Source organism: Myxocyprinus asiaticus, chromosome 28 (genome assembly GCF_019703515.2).
Source record: "Myxocyprinus asiaticus isolate MX2 ecotype Aquarium Trade chromosome 28, UBuf_Myxa_2, whole genome shotgun sequence".
NCBI classification, from domain to species: Eukaryota; Metazoa; Chordata; class Actinopteri; order Cypriniformes; family Catostomidae; genus Myxocyprinus; species Myxocyprinus asiaticus.
Genome location: NC_059371.1, coordinates 17,058,475 through 17,084,835, shown reverse-complemented (window position 1 = coordinate 17,084,835; position 26,361 = coordinate 17,058,475). Strand labels below are relative to the sequence as shown.

At 36.1% G+C, this 26,361-nt stretch overlaps 1 protein-coding gene across 15 annotated transcripts; it reads right to left on the bottom strand.

Annotated features, from left to right (window-relative positions):
* Window positions 1-677: 677 nt before the first annotated feature.
* On the bottom strand, window positions 678-26,202 carry LOC127419403 (protein-tyrosine kinase 6-like). Of its 15 annotated transcripts, XR_007893664.1 has the most exons (10): window positions 25,599-26,202; window positions 20,235-20,356; window positions 19,856-20,016; window positions 15,567-15,735; window positions 14,229-14,387; window positions 12,188-12,369; window positions 8,131-8,317; window positions 6,853-6,910; window positions 6,719-6,782; window positions 4,957-6,290 (listed from the first exon to the last, which is right to left on the bottom strand). XR_007893664.1 is itself a non-coding variant. In XM_051660755.1 (9 exons), exons 1-8 carry the CDS (start codon window positions 25,997-25,999, stop codon window positions 6,900-6,902), a joined length of 1,392 nt encoding a protein of 463 aa, XP_051516715.1. In that variant the 5' UTR covers window positions 26,000-26,202; the 3' UTR covers window positions 4,956-6,782; window positions 6,853-6,899. The 15 variants fall into 15 exon arrangements, 6 of the variants coding, with proteins under 6 accessions (XP_051516711.1, XP_051516712.1, XP_051516715.1 ...); XR_007893663.1 differs by having other exon boundaries at window positions 4,950-5,521; window positions 6,853-8,317; XR_007893659.1 differs by adding an exon at window positions 6,430-6,466 and having other exon boundaries at window positions 4,952-6,290; window positions 6,719-8,317.
* Between the last annotated feature and the right edge of the window lie 159 nt (window positions 26,203-26,361).

The following is a 26,361-nucleotide window of genomic DNA, read 5'->3' as shown; positions in this document are numbered from 1 at the left end:
GTACATCTGGCCTTCCACATCTCTTTCTGTCCTTGTTAGAGCCAGTTCTTCTTTATCTTTGAAGACTGTAGTGTCTTTGTATGAAATCTTCAGCTTTTTTGGCAATTTCAAGCATTGTATAGCCTTCATTCCTCAAAACAATGATTGACTGATGAGTTTCTAGAGAAAGCTGTTTCTTTTTTTGCCATTTTTGACCTAATATTGAGCTTAAGACATGCCAGTCTATTGCATACTGTGGCAACACAAAGACAACGTTAAGCTTCATTTAACCAAACAAATAGCTTTCAGCAGTGTTTGATATAATGGCAAGTGATTTTCTAGTACCAAATTAGCAATTTAGCATGATTACTCAAGGATAAGGTGTTGGAGTGATGGCTGCTGGAAATGGGGCCTGTCTAGATTTGATCAAAAATGACTTTTTTCAAATAGTGATGGTGCTGTTTTTTACATCAGTAATGTCCTGACTATACTTTGTGATCACTTTTGTGAATTAAATTACCAATTTCCTTCCGAAACAGCAAAATCTGTACATTATTCCAAACTTTTTGCCACCAGTATATATATATATATATATATATATATATATATATATATATATACAGTTGTGCTCAAAAGTTTGCATACCCTTGGAGAATTGGTAATATATGTACCATTTTTAAAGAAAACATGAGTGAGCAGGCAGAACACATTTCTTTTATTTCTTAGGGGATTCATATTCAACTGTAGGTTATAACAGAATGGCACAATCATAAAACAAAACATGGCAACAAAGAAAAAAATGTCAAAAGTCTGCATACCCTTAGTTCTTAATACTGTGTATTGCCCCCTTTAGCATCAATGACAGCGTGCAGTCTTTTGTAATAGTTGTCTATGAGGCCCCAAATTCTTGCAGGTGGTATGCAAAGTCTTTGGTTGTCTTGTATGAACCGCACGTTTGAGATCTCCCCAGAGTGGCTCGATGATATTAAGGTCAGGAGACTGTGATGGCTACTCCAGAACCTTCACCTTTTTCTGCTGTAACCACTGGAGGGTCAACTTGGCCATGTGCTTAGGGTCATTGTCGTGCTGGAAAGTCCAAGATTGTCCCATGCGCAGCTTTCGTGCAGAAGAATGCAAATTGTTTGCCAGTATTTTCTGATAACATGCTGCATTCATCTTGCCATCAATTTTCACAAGATTCCCCGTGCTTTTAGAGCTCACACACCCCCAAAACATCAGTGAGCAACCACCATGCTTCACAGTGGGGATGGTATTCTTTTCACTATAGGCCTTGTTGACCCCTCTCCAAACATAGCATTTATGGTTGTGACCATAAAGCTCTATTTTGGTCTCATCACTCCAAATTACAGTGTGCCAGAAGCTGTGAGGCGTGTCAAGGTGTTGTCGGGCATATTGTAACAGGGCTTTTTTGTGGCATTGGCGCAGTAAAGGCTTCTTTCTGGCAACTCGACCATGCAGCTCATTTTTATTAAAGTATCGTCATATTGTGCTCCTTGAAACAACCACACCGTCTTTTTCCAGAGCAGCCTGTATTTCTCCTGAGGTTACCTGTGGGTTTTTCTTTGTATCCCGAACAATTCTTCTGGCAGTTGTGGCTGAAATCTTTCTAGGTCTACCTGACCTTGGCTTGGTATCAAGAGATCACCGAATTTTCCACTTCTTAATAAGTGATTGAACAGTACTGACTGGCATTTTCAAGGCTTTGGATATCTTTTTATATCCTTTTCCATCTTTATAAAGTTCCATTACCTTGTTACTCAGGTCTTTTGACAATTCTTTTCTGCTCCCCATGGCTCAGTATCTAGCCTGCTCAGTGCATCCATGTGAGAGCTAACAAACTCATTGACTATTTATACACAGACACTAATTGCAATTTAAAAAGCCACAGGTGTGGGAAATTAAACTTTAATTGCCATTTAAACCTGTGTGTGTCACCTTGTGTGTCAGTAACAAGGCCAAACATTCAAGGGTATGTAAAATTTTGATCAGGGCCATTTGGGTGATTTCTGTTATCATTATGATTTAAAAAGGAGCCAAACAACTATGTGATAATAAATGGCTTCATATGATCACTATCCTTAAATAAAAGATGTAAAATAAAAGAAATAAAAGTTTTTTTTTGCATGATCAGTCATGTTTTCAAAATCAATGCCAAAATCTCACAATTTCTGCCAGGGTATGCAAATTTTGAGCACAACTGTATAATCATCTTACACATATTCTACTGATCAAAGATGATTCTTTGATGTGTCTTTAGGAATTGTTCCATGGTCTTTGTTCCAAGTTATCCTGAAGTGGTCAGTTCACAATGTCTGAACATCAACTAGCAGAATCAGTCCAATTCACTGTAGCGGCTTATGACTTCAAGGTTTTGCTTCAGGTCCTTAAAAGTTGGACGGTCTTCTGTCTGTGCACTCCAGCAAGATAACATGATATCATAAATGACCTGTGGACATTTGGATGGGGCAGGCATTCTATAGCGGTGTTCCGTGATATGAATGAACACCTCATTTGATGACAAACCTACAGTATAACAAAATAGATAATAAATTAAATATTTAACCTGGATCTGTCCATTTATCTTCCAAAAAAACACAGTACATATATTAATAAACATCATGAAAATTGACCTGGATAAGGTATTCCTCCGTAGGTGAGAATTTCATAAAGGAGAATCCCAAATGACCAGACATCAGATTTATTTGAGAAACAGCCATGACTGATAGCTTCAGGCGCAGTCCACTTATATGGTATTTTCCTCTCATCAGATATATAAAAAGGCTCCTAGACATGAATGAAGACATAGAATAAAAGTTCAAAAATGTACTGTGACAATTAGGAGAGAGGAAGATATATTTTACACATCTGTATAAACCTGAAAAAGATGGAGGGTCTGCTTGGCCACTATTTAATCACATAAGTTGACCTCCCACTACCTAAAGCTATAACAAATGAAGGAGCTTCATATTAAAAGATCACTACCTCTCCAATTATCAAGATTACTTGTAATGTAAACTACGTTTAATGAGGTGAGGGAAGTAGGTGAGGGAAAAGGGAAAATGAAGGAGACTAAATAGCAGCTGATGAGAAATTAAGACACAATTTTTGTCATGAGAGAGAGAGCGAGAGAAAGAGTGCCAGTGACCCAGACTCTGACAGCATAGCCTCACAGTCTCACAAAAGGAAGAAATATTAGACCAGCAAAGCTTAAATTTAAATTTAAATATATATATATATATATATATATATATATATATATATATATATATATATATATATATATATATAAAATGAGTGGCTGCATATCATACAGACTACTTTACTGTAATGCTGATTTTTTTATATTTAACCTACAAAATATAATAAATGTTATTATTTTTGCATGTATAAATGTTAAAGACCAAGTTCAAACTGGAAACAAATACAGAATAAAAAAGGTTTTTTATATGCAGGGGAAGAATTCATCCAATTATTATGAGTTGTCTTGATATTATTGAAGGCGCCCTCAGTAATTGTTTTAATATGTTGTCTTAGACTTACACTGACACCTAGTGGCATGGATGCAACATCATTCAAACACAACAGTTGACTGTTACTGATGTCATTGTAGAAATTCAGTATTCACAGTCAGCCATGATAAATTCAATCCATGAGTGAAAGCATCTAATAACAGGGCAGTTACTGAGATAAATGCTGCCTTCATGTGCTATTGGAATTATCCTATTTCCCACTTCTAAAGAGGTAATTACGAGTATGTTGCGTTCAAGTGCTTTGTTGCCAGAAAAAACGTTCATTCATATATACTGTATTTCTTGAGGAACTTTTATTTTGACACCATAAAAAATATAACGCAGCTTGCTGATGATAATGGAATTTTGGTCAAATACAGGCTATTTGTACGTTGTGAAAATGTTCAACATGCATCAAATGGTTGCTGATATACATAAATGAATATGACCAACACGGCAAGTGCTAACAATGAACTGTATTTAAAAAAATGAATAAAACCTGTAATTGAATACAGAAACTGTACTCTCCTCCGCCATGTTGAAAGTTTACAACTCCTCCCATCTCGGAAACTCAGGTATCAAATTTTCTCAGTTTCCCAGTTGTAATTATGACTTGAAGGTTCGTTCATGTGCAATATTTACGATAATTCCGATAGCATGTGAAGACAGCATAAGAGAGTAGTGTTAGGCTGGTCATGTGATACTAACATGGCTGCCCCCATGAGGGGACCCTCTCCACGTAAAATAAAACAGCTTTTATAGACCATTTCAAGGATGTAAACAATAACAAAGGATGTTGAACGCTAATGACCCTGAAGCATTATTTGTATCATTACCGGAGCCTTTAAATAAGGCTCTGAGTTTACATATTTTCTCAAAGAACATCAAACGTTTACCTGAGGTGACTTATCCACATATGTTTTTGATACTGAGCGTCCATGCGAGAGATGCGGTGAAACTGTATCGTAGTTTAAATGCTCACAATTTTTTCCTCAGCGGAGAGATCGGGAATATTGGATCGCTCCTATTATAATCAATGAAGCTGTTCAATGAAGCTATCTGCAGACAAGGTAAGGATTTCTTTCTTCTTCTTTTTTTTTTTCTAATTTGTCAGTCGTTTTGGATAAAAGTGTCTGCTAAATGACTTAATGTAATAGTAAATGACTTGTGGATCTTCATTCATTATAATGGGAGCGATCTATAGTCACTTTAAGAGTTCTACACTATAACAAATTTCCTAGAAATTACAGTAACTTACCAGCAGCAGTTCACCAGTAACTTAATGTAATTGGATTAATTTTACTGTAAAAGCATTTACACTACCATCCAACTTCCTGTAAATTGTAGTAACAGCAATATAGTTACGGAGTGAAATTTACAGTATTTTACTGTTTTCTTGCGCCAGTATTGTGTTGTAATACAGTGAATAGATACTGTAAACAGTAAAATTTACAGTCATTGGCTGGTCACTTTCTCCAGTTTATTTACAGGAATACAATATATACACATTATAGAACTGCAGTACTTTAACAATGCCAGTGAATAAATAAAAATGACAACAAAATATGACTTGAATAACTTTTATTGTGCAATGGATCTTCAAAATGAAGTCAAATCATCAGTTATCATAATTAACTACATTCCCACTCCTTTCAGATTCAATTAGAGCTTTAAATTACTGTAACACTTCTGCATGTCCATACTAACAATGAACCTCATTCACAGGTATGCAAGCATTTTCATTCTTGCAATAACATTTCAACTTTGTGCAAAATTTTTCATTTTTAGCACTCCTGAATAAATGCAGTCATTCACTTCAAATACTTTCTTACATAAACTCTCCTGAGCAAAACATACTCTCTTGTGGTAGATTAATAATTTTGCAAACTCAAATCAACAAACTCCCTGGATGGTTGGTGGAAGCAACACAGGATTCAGGCTAGAGTTTCTTCATTTGCAACATCTTGCCACTTCTGGAGCACCTGGAGTCTGGATTGATCCTCACAATGTACCTTAGAAATAAATTATAAATAAATATTCTACGATACATGACCATTTGCTTTTAAACATTTCTCCCTAATGTTGCTCCAAACTAATAAACAACTATATATTTATATTATTTTATTCTGTTAATCACACAAAGTGAACATATCACTTCAGATCTGGAATATGACACACAAGCTGCATGAAGTCCACTGCCATTGTATTGATAAGACGGCTAGAGCATCCGGGAGCCGTAGAGCAAGTTCTTCTCTCTCTCGCTCCATGTGTCTCCACTCGCCCTTTCCCTCTCCCCACTCCTCCCCTCATCTCTCCCCCAGGTTCGCAGGAGGCGGGGTGGACCACCAGCTGACAGAACGGCCAGAAGGGCAGCGTCTCCCCCCCAGAGATGGGGGGAGTTAGTCAGACAGGTGGTGCCCGGACCTGAATCGGGTGGGGGAAGAGTATGACGAGGAGGAGGGCGTGGCTGGGCCGTGATGGAGCATGGCCAGCACTGAATCAGCAGATCAGTGGGAGAGCGAGATAAGGGGCAGCCGGAGACGCCGGTTCGAGAGAGAGAGACGCACGTGGCCATGTTGTGTGTTTCTGTTTGTGTTATGATTTATGATTGTTTTATGTTGAGTTTTGCATTAAAACTTTATGTTGACTGTTCAGACGGTTTCTGCCTCCTCCTTGCCCATCCTTATATTTTTACAAATATTATGGCATATTACAAGATGTGCTTTCCTTTGACTTTGCTTTCAATAGACAGCATCTGATTACTGGGCAGAAATGAATCCCCTGAAAAAGAAAAAAATATATGTTTTTAATCTTGCTAAAGCATTCGAAAGTGTTGTCCTTAGTTATGTGTAAATGTGGGAGCTTTTCTCATAATGGTTAGTTCACCCAAAAATGAAAATTCTACCATCATTTACTCAACTAATGTCATTCCATCACCATTGCCAACCCCTTTCTCTCTTTTCCATACAGTTCACGCATAGTGAGCAGGATCGGTGAAGTCCAGGAAAGGACAAAACAAAAAGCACTGTTAAATTAGTAAATTAAAGTCCAAATTAGACTTAAACACAATAGATTGCAAGTGTTCTGAATCAATATGATCCCAAATTTGTTATTTTTAGAGAAAAAATCAGATCACCAAAATCAGCACCAAGGAAGTACAGATCGCGTTAGTCATTAGTACCACTAATTAATGTTTTAAAGGATCTTACCAAGAGTGATCAGCTTTGAAGTACTTGGGAGTGCAAATCTCTGCATCTGTTGTGTTGATGTGACCTAAAATACACACATATCAACTGTAAATGATATCATGGACTATGTCATTTTTTAAATGAAAAGTACTTACATCTGCTAAAAGGAACAGTGAATCATCTTTTTCTTTCAAGCAAGTCATCAAACGGTATCTGGAAAAACAGTGAAAATCTCAGGCCTCTGCACAGACAGATCTCTAGCAGAACATTTATGATTTCTTCTGTGATGAAAGGGATGACCTCAATCAAAAATAATATTTTTACAGTTACTATTTAGACATTGAAATTCATGTTCTTCAGACACAATCTCAATCTCTCTGTCTCTCCCTCAATCTCTCTCTCTCTCTCTCTCAATTTCTCTCTCAATCTCTTTCTATCTCTCTCTCTCTCTCTCTCTCTCTCTCTCTCTCTCGCTCTCAATCTCTAAATCTCTCTCTCTCTCTCTCTCTCTCTCTCTCAATATTTCTCTCTCTCTCTCTCTGGAGAGCATATATGAATTTAATAGGATGCAAACTTCAGGTTTTCGTGCACTGTCTGAATGACGGTGAACATTCAGATATTAATTATGTCACATATGTACCGAAACACAGAAAGCCCGTAAAATTAGACCACGTCCACAATAATACATTTGCATTTTGAAAACGATTTCCATTACCGCATACTTTGGAAAAAACGATAGTGGCTGCATTTGAATGTTTTGGGCAGGTGACTCGCTGCCTAATCAGTTAATGTTTTAAGCGACAGCGTGTTTTAAATGAAGGGGACGCTCAAGGAAAATGGTCTCAGAACAGTTTGAAAAGCACCTTATTTTCATCCTACCTTCACATACAGGATCAGAAGCAGGGCCGTAGCTAATGGGGTGAAAGGTGGTAACGATTCAATGGCCCACAGGTCCAGGGGGGCCCACAACAAATTTTAAACTGTATTTTTTTAAATGAAAGGGGCCCAGACCAATATACTGTCGGGGGCCCAGAATTCCTTGCTACGGCCCTGATCAGAAGGCAGAATTTTGAGATTGTTTTTGACGCAGCTGTTGTGAATGTACACGGGGATTCAGGCATGGCCTAGTAGACGAAAACCTGAAGTTTGCCAAGTTGAGCCCCTTTTCAAACCTATTAAAAGCACAAATGGTCTCCAGAAAGAGACAACAATGCTTGCAGACATGCATTTTGAATCATTTTGTTAGCGTTAAGCCCAGCAAACACTAACTACATGTAGGCTATCAAATATTAAGATTACATGGTGATTCAAAATCAAATCTCCACTAGCTAACTATCTAGTAACTAATCTTATGGTGAAGTTTACATGAGGGGAAAGACACGTAAAACTACAAACCGATTAAAAATAAAAGAAATTGCCTCAACAACACTCACCTTTTTGAGCCGTTCCGAAAGAGGTTCTCAAGAACCAGCATGAAGTCCTTGCTGTTAATTTCACACAAATACTGGTTGACCAAAATTTCAATTTCTGAATGTTGAAGTTTAAAGAGATGAAGTTTACGTCGAAAAATCGATCTGCTCTCTGGTGGCCACACAGTGAAGCCTGAGGCAAATGGGAAGCCTAAAACGCATTGTGAGAACTCCTTAAACATTAAATAATCGATTACATAAAGATTTATTAAAGAACTATAAATAAAGGTGAGGAAAAAAATATTATATAAGAGAATTAAATATCAGAAATATATCAGCAAACTCCCATTACGTTCTTGTTTTTTTCTCTCTCTCTCTCTGCCTTTTCAGCGCAAAAAAATAGTCTCCTGTTATTGGTGAGTTCAGCGCTCAGTTTGACTATTTGGATTTAAAGTAAATCGAAAATGCTCTAGTGCAATCACTCCACAGTAATAAACTGTTCATAATACAGTAAAATACTGCTACAGAAATCAAACTTACAGTTAGTTGGTATAAATATCGTTCACCTTCCAGAGATAAGATGTGCACTACAGTTGTTATTACTGCACGTATCCAGCTGCCTCGCTTCACTGCTGAGGTTCATGCATCCATTTGTGGCTGCTGTTTTAGAGATCTAACCACTTTAATTTACATTAGCTCCAGACATCCAGGGAGAATCCAGCCACCGAACAACATGGTCCTCATTTTAATAATGACATTTTATGACAATTGTGTTAATTTTATTAACGTCAATCGTCTTAAAGTCACTACGAAAGTGCCTCCCGCTGTTGTTTTGAATGAGTATGACAACTAGTAGGAAATGTTCGTCACTTCCTTAAAACCACAAATAGTCCTTGAAATTGTTTACTACTGATATGACTGGAGTCTTCATCTCATGTAAGTAATCACGATTTAATAATATGTATTTAAAAATTATAATTAATTTCTTTAGAAGTAAAACTTGATTAATGACTGAAACTACATTTTCCCTACATTTGGTTTATTTTTGTGTGTGTTGTTTTAAACTGTGTGGTTTTAGTGAGTGTTTGAGAACTTCAAACCACATAGATCAAGCGTAGCATCAGTTCAGGCAGGTCATGTTAGTCAGCTTGCAATAAGCTGACGCTCAGCTGACCATGACGTCTACCAATACATATCCAGACTCCAATCAAAGCGGTCCTCTATAAGCCCTCCCTTTAATCCTTCCTCTAAGCTGCCTTTTTATTGCATGGATGCAAGCTGCACTAATCACCCTCCTCCATCCTCAGCTCCACAACTCATATGACAGCTTTGCCTTTTAGTTTTCTCTGAATTTGTCTTGTGTACTCTCAGACTACAAACGATTGCCAGTTTGGAATTCCTATTTTCAAGGTGTTATTGCACCTTGTTCTTGATATGCCAGCTGATATACAGTATAAGTTCTATTAAGTGTCCATTCAATCTATTATACAATGAACAATTGTACCATCTTGCACTGTCAGAAACATTGTTTATTGTTGTAATAATTCTGCTGGATCTGTTCTGTTACCCCTGGGTTTTTTTTATTCGCTGCTCTCCCTGCTCCATCCATGCCCAGAAGAGAACCATATCGCCAACACCAACAGATGCTTAAATTGTGTACAGTCAGTAAAGCATTCAATCAAGTACTCAAGTCAGTATTCATTTGACGGAAGTGGTCCTGACTGAATTATAGTTGGCTAGAGGATGCTTGCTGAAAACCCAAGAATCGAAAAACCTAAGAACCCAATCTCCACAAAAATGTTCAGTAAATGCAATATATTCAATAAACAATATATTGCCTTCTTAAACTACTTTTTGTAATGCCTAATCACTCGTCTTACACAATAATGTACTGCATTTTACATTTACATTCAATTACCTGAATTATGATATTTATTATAAATATTTTATTTCAAATTATTTAAATATTAATAATTATTTAATCATTGTATTTTTAATAATGTTTATTTGGGGGACTTTCATTGCAAATATTGATGCATGCATTTAATTGTGATTAATTTGATTAATTAATCGGCATATCACTTTATTAAAACATTTTAATCGATTGGCAGCCACAGTAATAATATACTAGTATTATATTAATTATATATATAATGTTATATAATTAGAATACTATGTAATCACCAAGTACTCATCTGTAGTCAGATATCTTTTGAACACCAAGTAAATAAGCATTCCAGTGAGAGGTTTCATATATGTAACATAGTGATTTTGTCAAAACTTTTTGAAAAATGCATTTTACCCAACATTAAATCCTTGATTATACCTTACCTTTTCAGGTCAGGTATTATTTTTCATTTCAGAGATTGCTTTGTATTGCTTGAACTATTATGTAACTGTACAGGTACAGTAGGCTGTACAGGCTGTTCTTTTTATTTTATTAGTGGTGCTATAGTTTGCTGTATATTTGTAATCTAGCATTCTGCGATTTATTTATTTTTTTAGCTTCTTTTTGTGAGATCATCTTAGTTGTGTAAGGTCTCATGCAAGTGATTGCATGACACATTCTGTGCCAGCAACAAACAGGAGCCTAACGTAAAGTATCTACCACACACAATTGCTGGCTACATGCCACAGGAAGTACAACTTCCCTAAAAATTTATTGGTGAATGTTGTAATGACATGCTTATCTTTTTATATTCTCTACATAATTGTTACCCATCACTCTTTGTGCAGTTCAGTATTTAAGATATGACAAAAAAAAAAACATGACAGCCATATACCTTTACACTTGGTATTAATGGAGCAAAGATCCATGTTTATTGGGCAATACATGAAAAACATTATTTTACTCCCAGCCAGATGCTCTTGTTCTGAAAATCTGACCTTCCTGCTCAGTATATTTTCATTTTTTTGTTCTAATAACTCAGTATTCTAACTAACACATGCTGGAGGACAATGCTTGTTGAACACCACTCGCACCACAGTAAAATGAGCAAAATACATTGGAGTTTGACAATAATGATAGAGAGCGAATTTCTGCATACTTTTTGAACTGTATGCATAAGAAAGCATTTCTTATTCAATTCAATTCAATATTTATTTATATAGCACATTTAAAAACAACCAAAGTTGACCAAAGTGCTGTACAAAAAAGAAAAATAATAACTACAGGAGATAAAACATACAACAAAGTAAATAACAAATACTATGATAAAAGAAAACAGTTCATAATGATCAAGGAATTTTGAAGGCCAGAGAGAATAAGTATGTCTTTAGAGCAGACTTGAAGGTTGAAATAGAAGGGGCTAATCTAATATGGAGAGGTAGACTGTTCCAGAGTTTTGGACCAGCGATCACAAAGGCGCGATCACCTCGTTTTTTAAGTCTAGATCTAGGCACAGAGAGTAAACCAAGATCGCAATATCTCAGAGTTCTAGAGGGAATATACGGATGGAGCAAATCAGTCAGATACTGAGGGGCCAAATTATTGAGGGTTTGTAAACATACAATATCATTTTAAAATTGATTCTGTATTTAACAGGAAGCAAGTGCATAGTGATTAAAATAGGTGTAACTGGCTCGTATTTGCGAGTCCCCATGAGAAGTCTGGCAGCTGCATTTTGCGCCAGCTGTAAACGGGAGAGGGAAGACTGAGAGACACCATAGAAAAGCGAGTTGCAATAATCTAAATGAGATGTTACAAAAGCGTGAATCACAGTTTGAAAGTTACTCATGGATAAAAAGGGTTTTATTTGATTGAGAAGGCAAAGATGAAAAAAGCATGATTTTACAACAGTACTAACAGAACATGCAGGTTTCTGGCGCAGTGAGTTTTATATGGGGCAAGAGAACCAAGGTCAAGGTCAACAACACAGTTTTCCTTAGGCCCAAATAAAATAATTTCAGTTTTATTTTCATTTAGGTTTAGGAAGTTACTTGAAAGCCATAGCTTGAATTCTTTTAAACAGGCCATCAGTGGTTGTAAGGTGTATTTATCATTATGTTTTTATGACTTGTTTTATGACTTGTCCAAAAGGGATGAAGATTTTAAAATCCAGAAATTTAAATGTAAACTCACCTTAATGATTCGAGCTAGGCCAAAGTCAGCCACTTTACAGATATATCCCTCTCCAACTAGAACATTTCTTGCAGCAAGGTCTCTGTGAATACTGTTATTAGCCTCTAGATATGCCATCCCATCCGCCACTTGAGCTGCCATATCCATCAGAGACACCAGGTCCAATGCCCCACCCTCTGAACCTGAATATTGGGGAGAGAAAGATATATAAAGAGCAGGGATAAACTTAGAGTGAGAGAGGAAGTGAGAAAATAACCACACTTTCACACACAAGTAAAAAGTAATAAAAAAAAACATTAGGTTGCTTTTATAATAGTGTAATACATTCACTAAAATTTAAAGGTGAAGTGTGTAATTTTTTCGATGTTGAAATGCATGCTTTAATCCCATTTAAATATGCAGAGTCAACTAAGTCTGTGTTTACACTTGGTCACATCATGAGTTTTTACAGATCGGATTGCAATCCAATTAAATAAGCACATTTCATTTACACTTGGCCACATCAATGTGTCTCAGCTGAACGGATATAAACACGATATAAATACGAATAATTCCCATGCTATATGCAAATAAAACTTCAGACATTATGCTAATACTGGGCAGCAAATAAAAAATATGTGGTTTATTACTTGATTCCAAGTGACTTTGCCCCGCACGCGCACGTACAGTATCTGTGTGTGCGCTTTGCATTTTTCCCCTCGGGCTTGTCATTGGTAAGATGCAGCAGTGCTTATTGTCAGTGTTTAGTTTCAGTTTCTTCAGTGATCTGTATCAAATAAATTAAGAAAAAAGTTTTGTCTCTCCTAGGGATGTGCCCGAAACCAAATACCTTATCAGGAATGGCACGAATAATGACTTCAAAACGAATAATGGATTCACCCAAATAATAGAAAAAATGTTCGTATGACTGATTATCCATGAGGCACAAGGATAAAGTGACATTTTAAATAAACATATCCAAAATTACAAAGAATTATGAATCTGCGCAGCCATATTTCTAAAATGTAAACCTTATGAATGAAAATGTGCATGTTGGGATTTCAGATCGTATGGGCGCGGTCTCGACTCCATTTGTGGTCTCTGTTAATTGTGCGTGTCTGGAGCTTATCAAGTGTAATATTAATTAAGATACGACATCATGTACACTTTCCACTTCTTGAAATGTCTATATTAATGTATCCATCACACGATTCACACATGATTCCCATGTATTCATTTATAGCCTAAACCAGTGCGCGATGTTAAATTCCTGACCCGAAGTGATGATTTAACATCGGAACTCGTCTTTCCGTCTCTTAAAGTTGATCACATTTATATTCACATCAGCAATTAAGGAAATTAACTGGTTAAAACTTTATTCTGAAAAAAAAAAGTTCATATGCTTCGTAAAGGTTTAAATGCTCCATAGAGTATTCATCTATTAGGAATATTCCTCATTATGTAAAACGAAGAAACTGAAACATGCCCCGTCTTCTTTTTCTTCTTCTTTAAACTGTGCTACCTCTGGTAAGGCCCTATATAAATTTAACATTATTATTATTATTATTATTATAATACTTCCAGTATAAGCCCCGCCCACATTCAGTTCTATCCAAATACAGAGACAGATAAAGATAATTTTGTCATTTGAAAACATACAGATACAAATACAGATAATGGCTCTGCTGCACACCCCTAGCCTCTCCTACAACGTGCATCCATTTCTTACTTTGTTACCATTTATTGCGGGATGCGAGACAGATGCAAATACCGATCATCAAAAACGCATGAAGTAACCAAGTGTAAATACATTTATAGGTTGCTTTCCCTGAAAAGAGTACACACTGTGGCTCTGTGGTGTGCTCAAAACATTGCTCTGTTTGTTTGAACATAACAACAATGGCTTAATCAATGGCATGAGTTTGGGACAGGACTCTCAGTGTGGAGCGCTAAGAAAAATGTTTGAAAGCAGTCATTACTTTTGGAATTGCATTTGGTGCTGCTAGAGGCACAGAAAACACACACTTCACCTTAAATAAGAATTTAAGGGACAGTGACTGACTTCTTAGGAAGTTGAGCAGGTTGCCCTTCTCCATGAGTTCAGTAATGATGTAATATGGGGTGGAGGAACTGCAGATGGCAAAGAGAGCAATCAGGTGCCTGTGACGCAATCGCTTCATAATCTGCACCTCCATCTGAAATTCTTTCTGCTTAAGACAATCTGTGTCAGAAAGGGACAGAAAATGCAGGCTATGACATTTCCAGTAACAGACTTTGAATTAGTTATATGACTGTCATTGTAAAGCAGGCAGGAGTCTCTGGGTTGGCAATCAACCTTCTGCTGATGTGTAAACAATTCAAAATTTTGGTTAAAATATGTTGGTAATGCATGACAGGTAATATACAGGAAGAATCAATATTTAATGCAGGAAACATCCAAATATGCATACTTATCTTCTATATACTGTAGTATGCAAAAAGCAGTACATCAAATGATGAGGATGTTTGAATCTCTGAATGTACAGTAATTCAGTGCAGTGCATGTTGATATAGTCAGAAGAAAACAATTTTGGCACACACAAAGACCACAGCTTACTTTACTAGTTTACTAGTGCAATGTGTTTAGGATCATTGCCATTCTGCATGACCCAAATATTGTTCAGCTTCAGTTCATGTATACCTTGGCAGCCACCAGTAAATTATGCAATGTTCAATCCAAAATTGCTGGTTGTAAAAATTGTAAGGTATTCATGTCCTGAGGCTGCAAGCAAAGCAGGTGGTTGTGTTCATGGTTAGAATTTCTATTAGTGAAGAGTATTACGTTTATTGCTTTTGAAGAGGTTTTTCTTGGACAACCACTCCTGGGAAAAGGTGGTTCAAACAACGGTGTAGAATTTCATTGCATGTCTGTTTCATTTCCTGACAGCAGATTTATGAAAGCAAAAGTATTTACCAGCTTTCTGTGTTTCAGTAACTTTTTTTATAAGGCATCAAAAGACTTCTTATGATAAAGGCATGATTTCACTTTATAAGCCTGTTTTGTTAGGAACTCATTCTAATATGGCAGCAACCTTGTGTTTCTCGACTTTTTTTTTTTTTTTTAGAAAAGGAGGAACAAATTAAAATAATTTTTTGCCAATTTTATGCCATGAATGCAGTCAATTAAGCTTAACTTGTATTGAACCCAGAATATTTCTTAAATGTGCACTTAGAAATTTATCTAAATTGTACTTTTCCATTAAAATGTACTGTTACTGTTAGAATCATGGCATACACATATGCTAGTAGAGCTTGGACCACAATTGCATTAGATGTTTTATGACATAAGTGACTCATTTGGTCACTTACTCTCAGCTCTGATCTATGCAACACCATTATACACCTCTAGCTATAAGCTTACCATTGTTCTTGAGGATTTTGATGGCCACGTTGAAGCGATTTTTCCACTTGCCACAGTAAACGTCAGCAAAGAAGCCACTGCCGAGCTTCTCTTCAAGGGTAAATTCTTCTTTAGGCAGCTCCCACTCATCAACCGTGGAGTGTGACAGATCCTGCGGCTGAGGCTTTTTCTACAGCCAGGAAGGTGAGGCAGGAGTGTCATGAAGGTGATGTAAAATTACACACATGCTTTTTTACTTTATGAGAAATGTAAATATGTGTCCTATTTACTGTTTTAAATAAAGATTCTTAATTAATAATCAGATTTCAGGCATTACACAACAGTTACTGTAGTTCCGGTCCTCGAATCTGATTGGCCAAGCGGCATTCCAAGAGTGCTGATATACAGTATAACAGCACTGGGATGCTTCACTGTTTGAATTACTCTACTTGTCTGTATTCGCAGCATTCAAAATAGAGGTGGGAATTTTGATTTATTCCAGTGACGCCTTATGAATCCATTCAAAGAATAGATTTGTTTACTGATCATTTCTGCAGATTTAATCTTTACACCAGTAGGTGGCGACAAATAAGCACCTTTTATGATATGAGTCAAACACACAGTCGTTCACAACCAGAACATGAACAATGGAAGTTTACTTAAAAGATGAATAATAATAAAAATAAAAGAAATATTTGTTCACGACCCGAAAAACCATTCATCCTTCGTAAAGACTCGAGGAGACAGGGACAGGCTGAAAGGGAGGACTTTGTCCTGATACGCCTGACCCTCGAATGCAAACCGCAGGAAGGGTCTGTGTCGAGGAAGGATCAAGACGTGGAAGTACACATCCTTCAGGTCTACCGCCGCGAACCAATCTTGATGCCGGACGCGCCAAAATACGTTTCTGCATCAGCATCTTGAACGGGAGTCTGTGTAGGGCCCGGTTCAGTACTCGCAGGTCCGAGATTGGCCGCAACCCACTGCCTTTTTTCGGTACGATGAAGTAGGGGCTGTAAAACCCTTTCTTCATCTCAGCTGGAGGGACAGGTTCTATCGCGCCCTTCCATAGGAGGGTAGCGATCTCCGCGCGCAAGGTAGCAGCATTTTCGCTCTTGACCAAGGTGAAGTGAATACCGCTGAACCTGGGCGGGTGCCTGGCAAACTAAATCGCATAGCCGAGTCGGACGGTCCGGATCAGCGACGGATTGTAAAGCACGAGCCACGCATCCAAGTTCCGCGCAAGGGGGACCAAGGGGACAACGTTGTCGGACAGACTGGCAGGTGGGGCTACCCTCGTGCAGTTCTTTCAATGCCTTGGCTTGGTGGACCTGCAGGAGAGCCATGGCGTGCAGGGCAGAGGTGCACCACGAGCACCTTATCCACCGGGGAATCGCCGTATAGCTCCTGGTCGCCCCGCCATCGAGGGTAGTGAGAGCGGGGGAACTGCGGAATCAGGGCCAGGCAGTAAAAGGTGCCTCCCACGACTTCATCAGCTCCTCGTGCACTTCCGGGAAGAATGGCACTGGAGAGGGGCGTGGCTGCTTTGAGCGGCGCGGCGAGCCCAGGAACCAATCATCAAGCCGCGAGGGTTCAGGGGAGAGCGGAGGGTTCCACTCTAGCCCGACGCTCGCGGCCGCCTGGGAAAGCATGTCCGTCATTTCGGCCTGTGACTGGGCAATCGTCTCCGGAGGGGGAAGCCCAGCTGAGGCTTCTGCGTCTGACTGGACAAGCCAGTTCTCTGATGCTGCACTCGAGAGCTCATCATCTTCGTGGGCTCCGAACAAGAAGTCAGACTCGCCGTGAGACGAGCCGGCGAACTCATCCGGTAGCCCGATTGGGGCAGACGAGCGTGCTGGGGAATGGGAGGTCCGCGGGGGGATACCTGGTGGAGACGATCCCATTGGGGTCCCCAAATCGCCACCAGTGCTAGCCGCGCTGTCCTCATACCCGTAGGTAGAAGGACCGAGGCGGGGAGCGCAACGTTGCCATGGTCATGTTCTCGCAGTGAGAACATGAACCATCCACAAATGCTGCCTCCATGTGGGACGCACCCAGACACGAAAGACAGCGATCATGACCATCTGAAGTTGAGAGATAACGACCGCAACCAGGAATAACACACAATCGGAAAGGCATCTTTAAAAAGACGTTCCGTGTGTGCCGCTCTTTTAGAGAAATATATACTCTTTTAGAGGAGAAAAGCTCTTTCAGAAAATATACTCTCTTGTTTTTCTGCCGAAGCGCCCAGGGCCGTTCTCTGCAGTGCACCAGTGCAGAGGAGGTAAAAGCCGCTGAAATGCGCCGTCAGATCCAGCAGAGGTGAATGAAAAGTAGTATTCAGCTCAAAGAGCATGACCGTTCGGCTCCGAAGAGAAAATCTGAATGAGTGGTTGCATACCAGCTCCTTTTATACCCGTATGTCCGGGGGAGTGGCATGCAAATACCACTCGCCAATTTTCATTGGCCTTTTATCAAAGACCAGAGGTGTCTCGGGCTCCCAAGAGTGACCCCTAGTGTCACTACATCGACACAACGTCGAGTGAGTGACAGATAGGGAACCCACAGCACACCACTATCCCACATAACAATTGTCGATAGTTTTCCTTTTCAAGATCTTGTCCATGTTTTCTGTTTATCTTAGTAGCGTAACTCATAATGTTTGAAATTCAGCTATGCAAAAAACGCAAGTCACATACAGTAGGTACACTGTATAATGAGGTCACAGGTGACAAGAGCGCTAATTGGGTAATGAAAAACCAACAAATTTGCATCTTTTCCAATTTGTAGATTTGTTCTTGCAAATTCATTCTTGCAACGCCACAGCAAATAATTTTTTTATTTTTTATTTATGTATTTATTTCCGGAAGTCGCACCTGACTATAATGCCGAGTTCACACATCCTCCGTAAGCAAGGCGTGAGTAGCACATTTTCATTTCGCCGCCCCATATTACACCAGCCGCCCGGCCTCCATTCACTGGTTCAGATATCAAACACGCTCCATGATGATTACAGAATCTGCTCATCGTATCACAGTGTTTTTGGGCTTGTTTTAAACGGGAGAATTTGCTTTAAGTAATCGTGTGTAACAGTTTCTCATATTCGGTTTATGTTTCATGAGAGGAACATGACAATTAAGCCACATCTGTTTATAATATCTGTAACTCTATGCTGTTGTAACCGGTCTTGCTCAACCTGCTCCGAGCGGGATGGGAGGCATGGGAGGCAGAGCACTAACGAGGAGGCTAAAGGCCACAGCATCTAGTGTCATTCAACCCCCCTAAACCTCACTCCCATCCGGGTCATGGCACCACTGTAACCGATCCTGCTTGACCCGAAGCCCGCTCCGAACTGATTCGAACCAGCTTCTCCGGAGGTAACCCCCACCAATTATCAAAACAAGCAAGTACACCCCCTCCCCCCCGAATATGTATATCATGATCAATGGAAACATGTAAATGCTTCACGTTGCAACCCCCTCAAAGTTCAAGACAAACCTACACCCTTGGTTAGAACAATAATGTTTTGATGGACAAAATTTAAACTGGTTGCATAAAGGTCTTTGTAAACTTTAAAACGCTTCAACCATATCTATGACTGATGTTTTGATCTGTTTTGGTGCACATGTGTTTGACCAGCTGGCATCAGTTACATATAAATTATGTATATAAATCACTTCGGACTATAAGTCGCAGGACCTTTCAGATGATGAAAAAAACTCATCTATTTATGAAATATGATATTTATTTATTTTGTGGAATTTGATAATTTTCCACGGTACACTAGTGTAGGGGTTGGGAACACTGTGATAGAATAATGTAACTAAACTCATATTTATCAGTATAATGAAAGATATTGCGGCTAAACGCACAATAAATCTGAAGATTAATGAGCCTGTGATAGAATCGTCCTAACTGAGCCGAGAACAGCATGACAATGATGTTTTGCTGATGCAGGAAAAAAATCACTACGCGTCATATTCATCATGAGACTGACGTGGATATTGCTTAACTATATGTTTGCTGTAGTATTGTGAGAAAGTTGTTTCTTTGATATAATACAGATGCAAGTCTTGACTGTAATCAATGAAAATGACAACACTATTTCAAAATGAAACTGACATTCTCATTCAAATGAAGCAACTGTTTAAACCACTTCCTCAGTTTACAGAAGTGAAAGAGAATGAGACAAGAAGAGAAAGATGACAACAAGCAGAGTAGAGGAGAATGAGCAAGAATGGACATTCCCATGAGAAAGAGACAAAGAGAGAGAGAGAGAGAGAAAGAGAGAGCGCCAGACTCTATCTCACCCGGACGCAGGGTCGCTTCAATCTGTCCAAAGAGGCCAATGGATACGTTTGGTAGTGTTCTACCACCTCTAATACACTGGAGAATTTAAGAGACAGATCAATATAGAATCCACCACTGGCCTGGTAGATCTTGAAGTGCTTTGCTTTGTTCTGTTTCTTCACTGAAAGAAAAGGTTCAGGATGAAGAAAAGATAAGACATACAGTGAATTTAGCAGAAATCCTTCAGGCTGAAATATTAGGAAGATGTGATATTCTTCAACAATTAGGACTGGACTTCTGTCTGCTTGGCATATAGTTTCAGATGTTTGAGGACACTAAATAGACTTCTAAAGCTGCAATCTGAATTATTGTCAGAAAACATTACATAAATACACCGACCTGTGAGTACGTGGCCCACACTGTCAGACTCACTGATTCGCACAAGGAAGGATCCATCATCATTTTCTGCAGACATGAGGTGACTCAAAGCCTCAACACGGCTCATCTTCCCAAAGAACCACCTAAAAGAAATAGAACAATCACTGTGATCTTATATATTCTTGTGGCATTCAATTAATGACAACAAATAGATGTTTAAAAAAAAAAGAAAGAAAAGCCTACTGCACCCAAAACTGATCCTCCCATGATGCCATATTTTATACAATTATATTTTCCTTTCACATATCTGTCAGTCACATCTTTTTTTTTTTTTTGTCAAGTGTAGCTACTGGATATATTGCTGTATTTAAAGCAGCATATAAGCTATGCCACAAAAAAGGTGTATTACATAGAATGTATTATGCTGCACTTAGGCACAATAACTACTTTTTACAAAAGCAAAAATATTGTTAAGTAATTACTGTTTTAAATATGAACATAGAATGAAATTAATGAAAAATATGAGATAATGAAAAAATGAAATTACAAAATAATAGTATAAAGCTGGTTGCCAACTTTAAAATTTACAATAAACATTTCCAAAATTCAAATGGCTTATTTTATTTCATACAAATTTACAATTTAATCTATGATTGTTCGGGAGGAAATTATGAGACTGAATCTATTTGAGCATAATTGTTGATCCCTGCTCAAAAGAGGAAATTAAATTAAAAGAAATAAAAAAGAAAACACTTAACAAAACAAAACAAAAAAGAAAAGAAAACACTAATGAAACAAAACAAAAAAGAAAAGAAAACACTAAACGAAACAAAACAAAAAAGAAAAGAAAACACTGAATGAAACAAAAAAGAAATGAAAACATTAATGAAACAAAAAAAGAAAAGAAAACATTAAATGTAACAAAACAAAAAAAGAAAAGAAAACACTACAACAAAAGCAAAGCAAAACAAAAAATAAAAGAAAACACTACAACAAAAGTAAAGCAAAACAAAAAAGAAAAGAAAAGAAAACACTACAACAAAAGTAAAGCAAAACAAAAAAGAAAAGAAAACACTACAACAAAAGCAAAGCAAAACAAAAAAAAGAAAAAGCAAAGCAAAACAAAAAAGAAAAGAAAACACTAAATGTAACAAAACAAAAAAGAAAAGAAAACACTACAACAAAAGCAAAGCAAAAAAGAAAAGAAAACACTAAACGTAACAGAACAAAAAAGAAAAGAAAACACTACAACAAAAGCAAAGCAAAACAAAAAAGAAAACACTACAACAAAAGTAAAGCAAAACAAAAAAGAAAACACTACAACAAAAGTAAAGCAAAACAAAAAAGAAAAGAAAAAACTAAATGAAACAAAACAAAAAAGAAAACACTAAACGTAACGAAACAAAACAAAAAAGAAAAGAAAACACTACAACAAAAGCAAAGCAAAACAAAAAGAAAAGAAAACACTAAATGAAACAAAACAAAAAAGAAAACACTACAACAAAAGTAAAGCAAAACAAAAAAGAAAACACTACAACAAAAGTAAAGCAAAACAAAAAAGAAAAGAAAACACTAAACATAACAAAACAAAAAAGAAAACACTACAACAAAAGTAAAGCAAAACAAAAAAGAAAAGAAAACACTAAATGAAACAAAACAAAAAAGAAAAGAAAACACTACAACAAAAGTAAAGCAAAACAAAAAAGAAAACAAAACACTAAATGAAACAAAACAAAAAAGAAAACACTAAATGTAACAAAACAAAAAAGAAAAGAAAACACTAAACGAAACAAAACAAAAAAGAAAACACTAAATGTAACAAAACAAAAAAGAACAGAAAACACTAAACGAAACAAAACAAAAAAGAAAACACTACAACAAAAGCAAAGCAAAACAAAATAGAAAACACAACAAAAGCAGAGCAAAACAAAATAGAAAACACTACAACAAAAGCAGAGCAAAACAAAATAGAAAACACTACAACAAAAGCAAAGCAAAACAAAATAGAAAAGAAAACACTAAACGTAACAAAACAAAAAGAAAACGAAACACTAAATGAAACAAAACAAAAAAGAAAAGAAAACACTACAACAAAAGTAAAGCAAAACAAAAAAGAAAAGAAAACACTACAACAAAAGCAAAGCAAAACAAAAAAGAAAACACTACAACAAAAGTAAAGCAAAACAAAAAAGAAAACACTACAACAAAAGTAAAGCAAAACAAAAAAGAAAACACTACAACAAAAGTAAAGCAAAACAAAAAAGAAAACACTAAACGTAACAAAACAAATAAGAAAACACTACAACAAAATTAAAGCAAAACAAAAAAGAAAAGAAAACACTAAATGAAACAAAACAAAAAAGAAAAGAAAAGAAAACACTACAACAAAAGTAAAGCAAAACAAAAAAGAAAAGAAAACACTAAACGTAACAAAACAAAAAAAGAAAACACTACAACAAAAGTAAAGCAAAACAAAAAAGAAAACACTAAACGTAACAAAACAAATAAGAAAACACTACAACAAAAGTAAAGCAAAACAAAAAAGAAAAGAAAACACTAAATGAAACAAAACAAAAAAGAAAAGAAAAGAAAACACTACAACAAAAGTAAAGCAAAACAAAAAAGAAAAGAAAACACTAAATGAAACAAAACAAAAAGAAAACACTACAACAAAAGTAAAGCAAAACAAAAAAGAAAACACTAAACGTAACAAAACAAATAAGAAAACACTACAACAAAAGTAAAGCAAAACAAAAAAGAAAAGAAAACACTAAATGTAACAAAACAAAAAGAAAACACTAAATGTAACAAAACAAAAAAGAAAAGAAAACACTAAATGAAACAAAACAAAAAGAAAACACTAAATGTAACAAAACAAAAAAGAAAAGAAAACACTAAATGAAACAAAACAAAAAAGAAAACACTACAACAAAAGTAAAGCAAAACAAAAAAGAAAAGAAAACACTAAATGAAACAAAACAAAAAAGAAAAGAAAACACTACAACAAAAGTAAAGCAAAACAAAAAAGAAAACAAAACACTAAATGAAACAAAACAAAAAAGAAAACACTAAATGTAACAAAACAAAAAAGAAAAGAAAACACTAAACGAAACAAAACAAAAAAGAAAACACTAAATGTAACAAAACAAAAAAGAACAGAAAACACTAAACGAAACAAAACAAAAAAGAAAACACTACAACAAAAGCAAAGCAAAACAAAATAGAAAACACTACAACAAAAGCAGAGCAAAACAAAATAGAAAACACTACAACAAAAGCAGAGCAAAACAAAATAGAAAACACTACAACAAAAGCAAAGCAAAACAAAATAGAAAAGAAAACACTAAACGTAACAAAACAAAAAGAAAACGAAACACTAAATGAAACAAAACAAAAAAGAAAAGAAAACACTACAACAAAAGTAAAGCAAAACAAAAAAGAAAAGAAAACACTACAACAAAAGCAAAGCAAAACAAAAAAGAAAACACTACAACAAAAGTAAAGCAAAACAAAAAAGAAAACACTACAACAAAAGTAAAGCAAAACAAAAAAGAAAACACTACAACAAAAGTAAAGCAAAACAAAAAAGAAAACACTAAACGTAACAAAACAAATAAGAAAACACTACAACAAAATTAAAGCAAAACAAAAAAGAAAAGAAAACACTAAATGAAACAAAACAAAAAAGAAAAGAAAAGAAAACACTACAACAAAAGTAAAGCAAAACAAAAAAGAAAAGAAAACACTAAACGTAACAAAACAAAAAAAGAAAACACTACAACAAAAGTAAAGCAAAACAAAAAAGAAAACACTAAACGTAACAAAACAAATAAGAAAACACTACAACAAAAGTAAAGCAAAACAAAAAAGAAAAGAAAACACTAAATGAAACAAAACAAAAAAGAAAAGAAAAGAAAACACTACAACAAAAGTAAAGCAAAACAAAAAAGAAAAGAAAACACTAAATGAAACAAAACAAAAAGAAAACACTAAATGTAACAAAACAAAAAAGAAAAGAAAACACTAAATGAAACAAAACAAAAAGAAAACACTAAATGTAACAAAACAAAAAAGAAAAGAAAACACTAAATGAAACAAAACAAAAAAGAAAACACTACAACAAAAGCAAAGCAAAACAAAATAGAAAAGAAAACACTAAATGTAACAAAACAAAAAAGAAAAGGAAACACTAAATGAAACAAAACAAAAAAGAAAAGAATAGAAAACACTAAATGTAACAAAACAAAAAAGAAAACACTAAACATAACAAAAAAGAAAAGAAAACACTACAACAAAAGCAAAGCAAAAAAGAAAACACTAAACGAAACAAAACAAAAAAGAAAACACTAAACGTAACGAAAAAACAAAAAGAAAAGGAAACACTAAATGAAAAACAACAAAGAAAAGAAAAGAAAACACTAAACGAAACAAAACAAAAAAGAAAACACTACAACAAAAGCAAAGCAAAACAAAAAGAAAAGAAAACACTAAACGAAACAAAACAAAAAAGAAAACACTACAACAAAAGTAAAGCAAAACAAAAAAGAAAAGAAAACACTAAACGAAACAAAACAAAAAAGAAAACACTACAACAAAAGCAAAGCAAAACAAAATAGAAAACACTACAACAAAAGTAAAGCAAAACAAAAAAGAAAACACTACAACAAAAGCAAAGCAAAACAAAAAGAAAAGAAAACACTAAATGAAACAAAACAAAAAAGAAAACACTACAACAAAAGTAAAGCAAAACAAAAAAGAAAACACTACAACAAAAGTAAAGCAAAACAAAAAAGAAAACACTACAACAAAAGTAAAGCAAAACAAAAAAGAAAAGAAAACACTAAATGAAACAAAACAAAAAAGAAAAGAAAAGAAAACACTACAACAAAAGTAAAGCAAAACAAAAAAGAAAACAAAACACTAAATGAAACAAAACAAAAAAGAAAACACTAAATGTAACAAAACAAAAAAGAAAAGAAAACACTAAACGAAACAAAACAAAAAAGAAAACACTACAACAAAAGCAAAGCAAAACAAAAAAGAAAAGAAAACACTAAACGAAACAAAACAAAAAAGAAAACACTACAACAAAAGCAAAGCAAAACAAAAAAGAAAACACTAATGAAACAAAACAAAAAAGAAAACACTACAACAAAAGCAAAGCAAAACAAAATAGAAAACACTAAACGTAACAAAACAAAAAAGAAAAGAAAACACTAAATGTAACAAAACAAAAAAGAAAACACTACAACAAAAGTAAAGCAAAACAAAAAAGAAAAGAAAACACTAAATGAAACAAAACAAAAAAGAAAAGAAAACACTACAACAAAAGCAAAGCAAAACAAAACACTTTTCAAAAAGGGAAAAGATTGGTTTGTCACTCACGGTTGAGACTCTCCGGACTTGGCCCGCGTCAGGTAATTGTACGGAACAAAACCTGTCGCGAGAACATATCCATTTGAGTCTATTTTCCTTGCGGTCCACCATTCTCCGGAACGTTTCATAATTTGGAACATATCACCAGCTTTGAACGACACCTCCGCGACGTCGCGTGCCTCAAAGTCCCACAGAGCCGTATAAATAGCATTGTCAGTTTTCTGAGGTGGCTGGATTGCGTTACGTGGCTCTGCGTAACGAATGGCAGGCTCCGTATCTCTGTTAACTCCACTCGGACCATCGTCCATATGGCCACTGTCACCTTTTTCTCCGTCGTCCCTTGAGGTTCCGTATATTCTGTCCCATACTGTCTGAAGACATGGGCAAGTTGTCCTCAGACATTCCCCCATGTGATGAGATTGACCGCGGGCTCGGCGCTCAGCGGGCGCGCTCTGCTAAAGACACCTGCTCTACTGAATCCCGATGTAAAGAGCGCGCGAAGCGTCTTCTAGTTTAGGGAACTTGCATTAAAGGGCGTTCACACAGAACTCTTCCTTGAGCTAAAAGCGAGACGGAGCGCATAAAACTGAACGCAGGCACCTCGAGACGCGTTGCCGTTCTTATTTTACTTGACACGGCGTGTGTACGCATGTTTATAAAGAAAAAAAAATTCAATTATCTATACGGATGTAGATACATGTTCGTCGTGAACGGCCTCTAAAACCTTCCGTATGTTTTAGTACGCCTTTGCAGGACAATGACACAAAGTTCA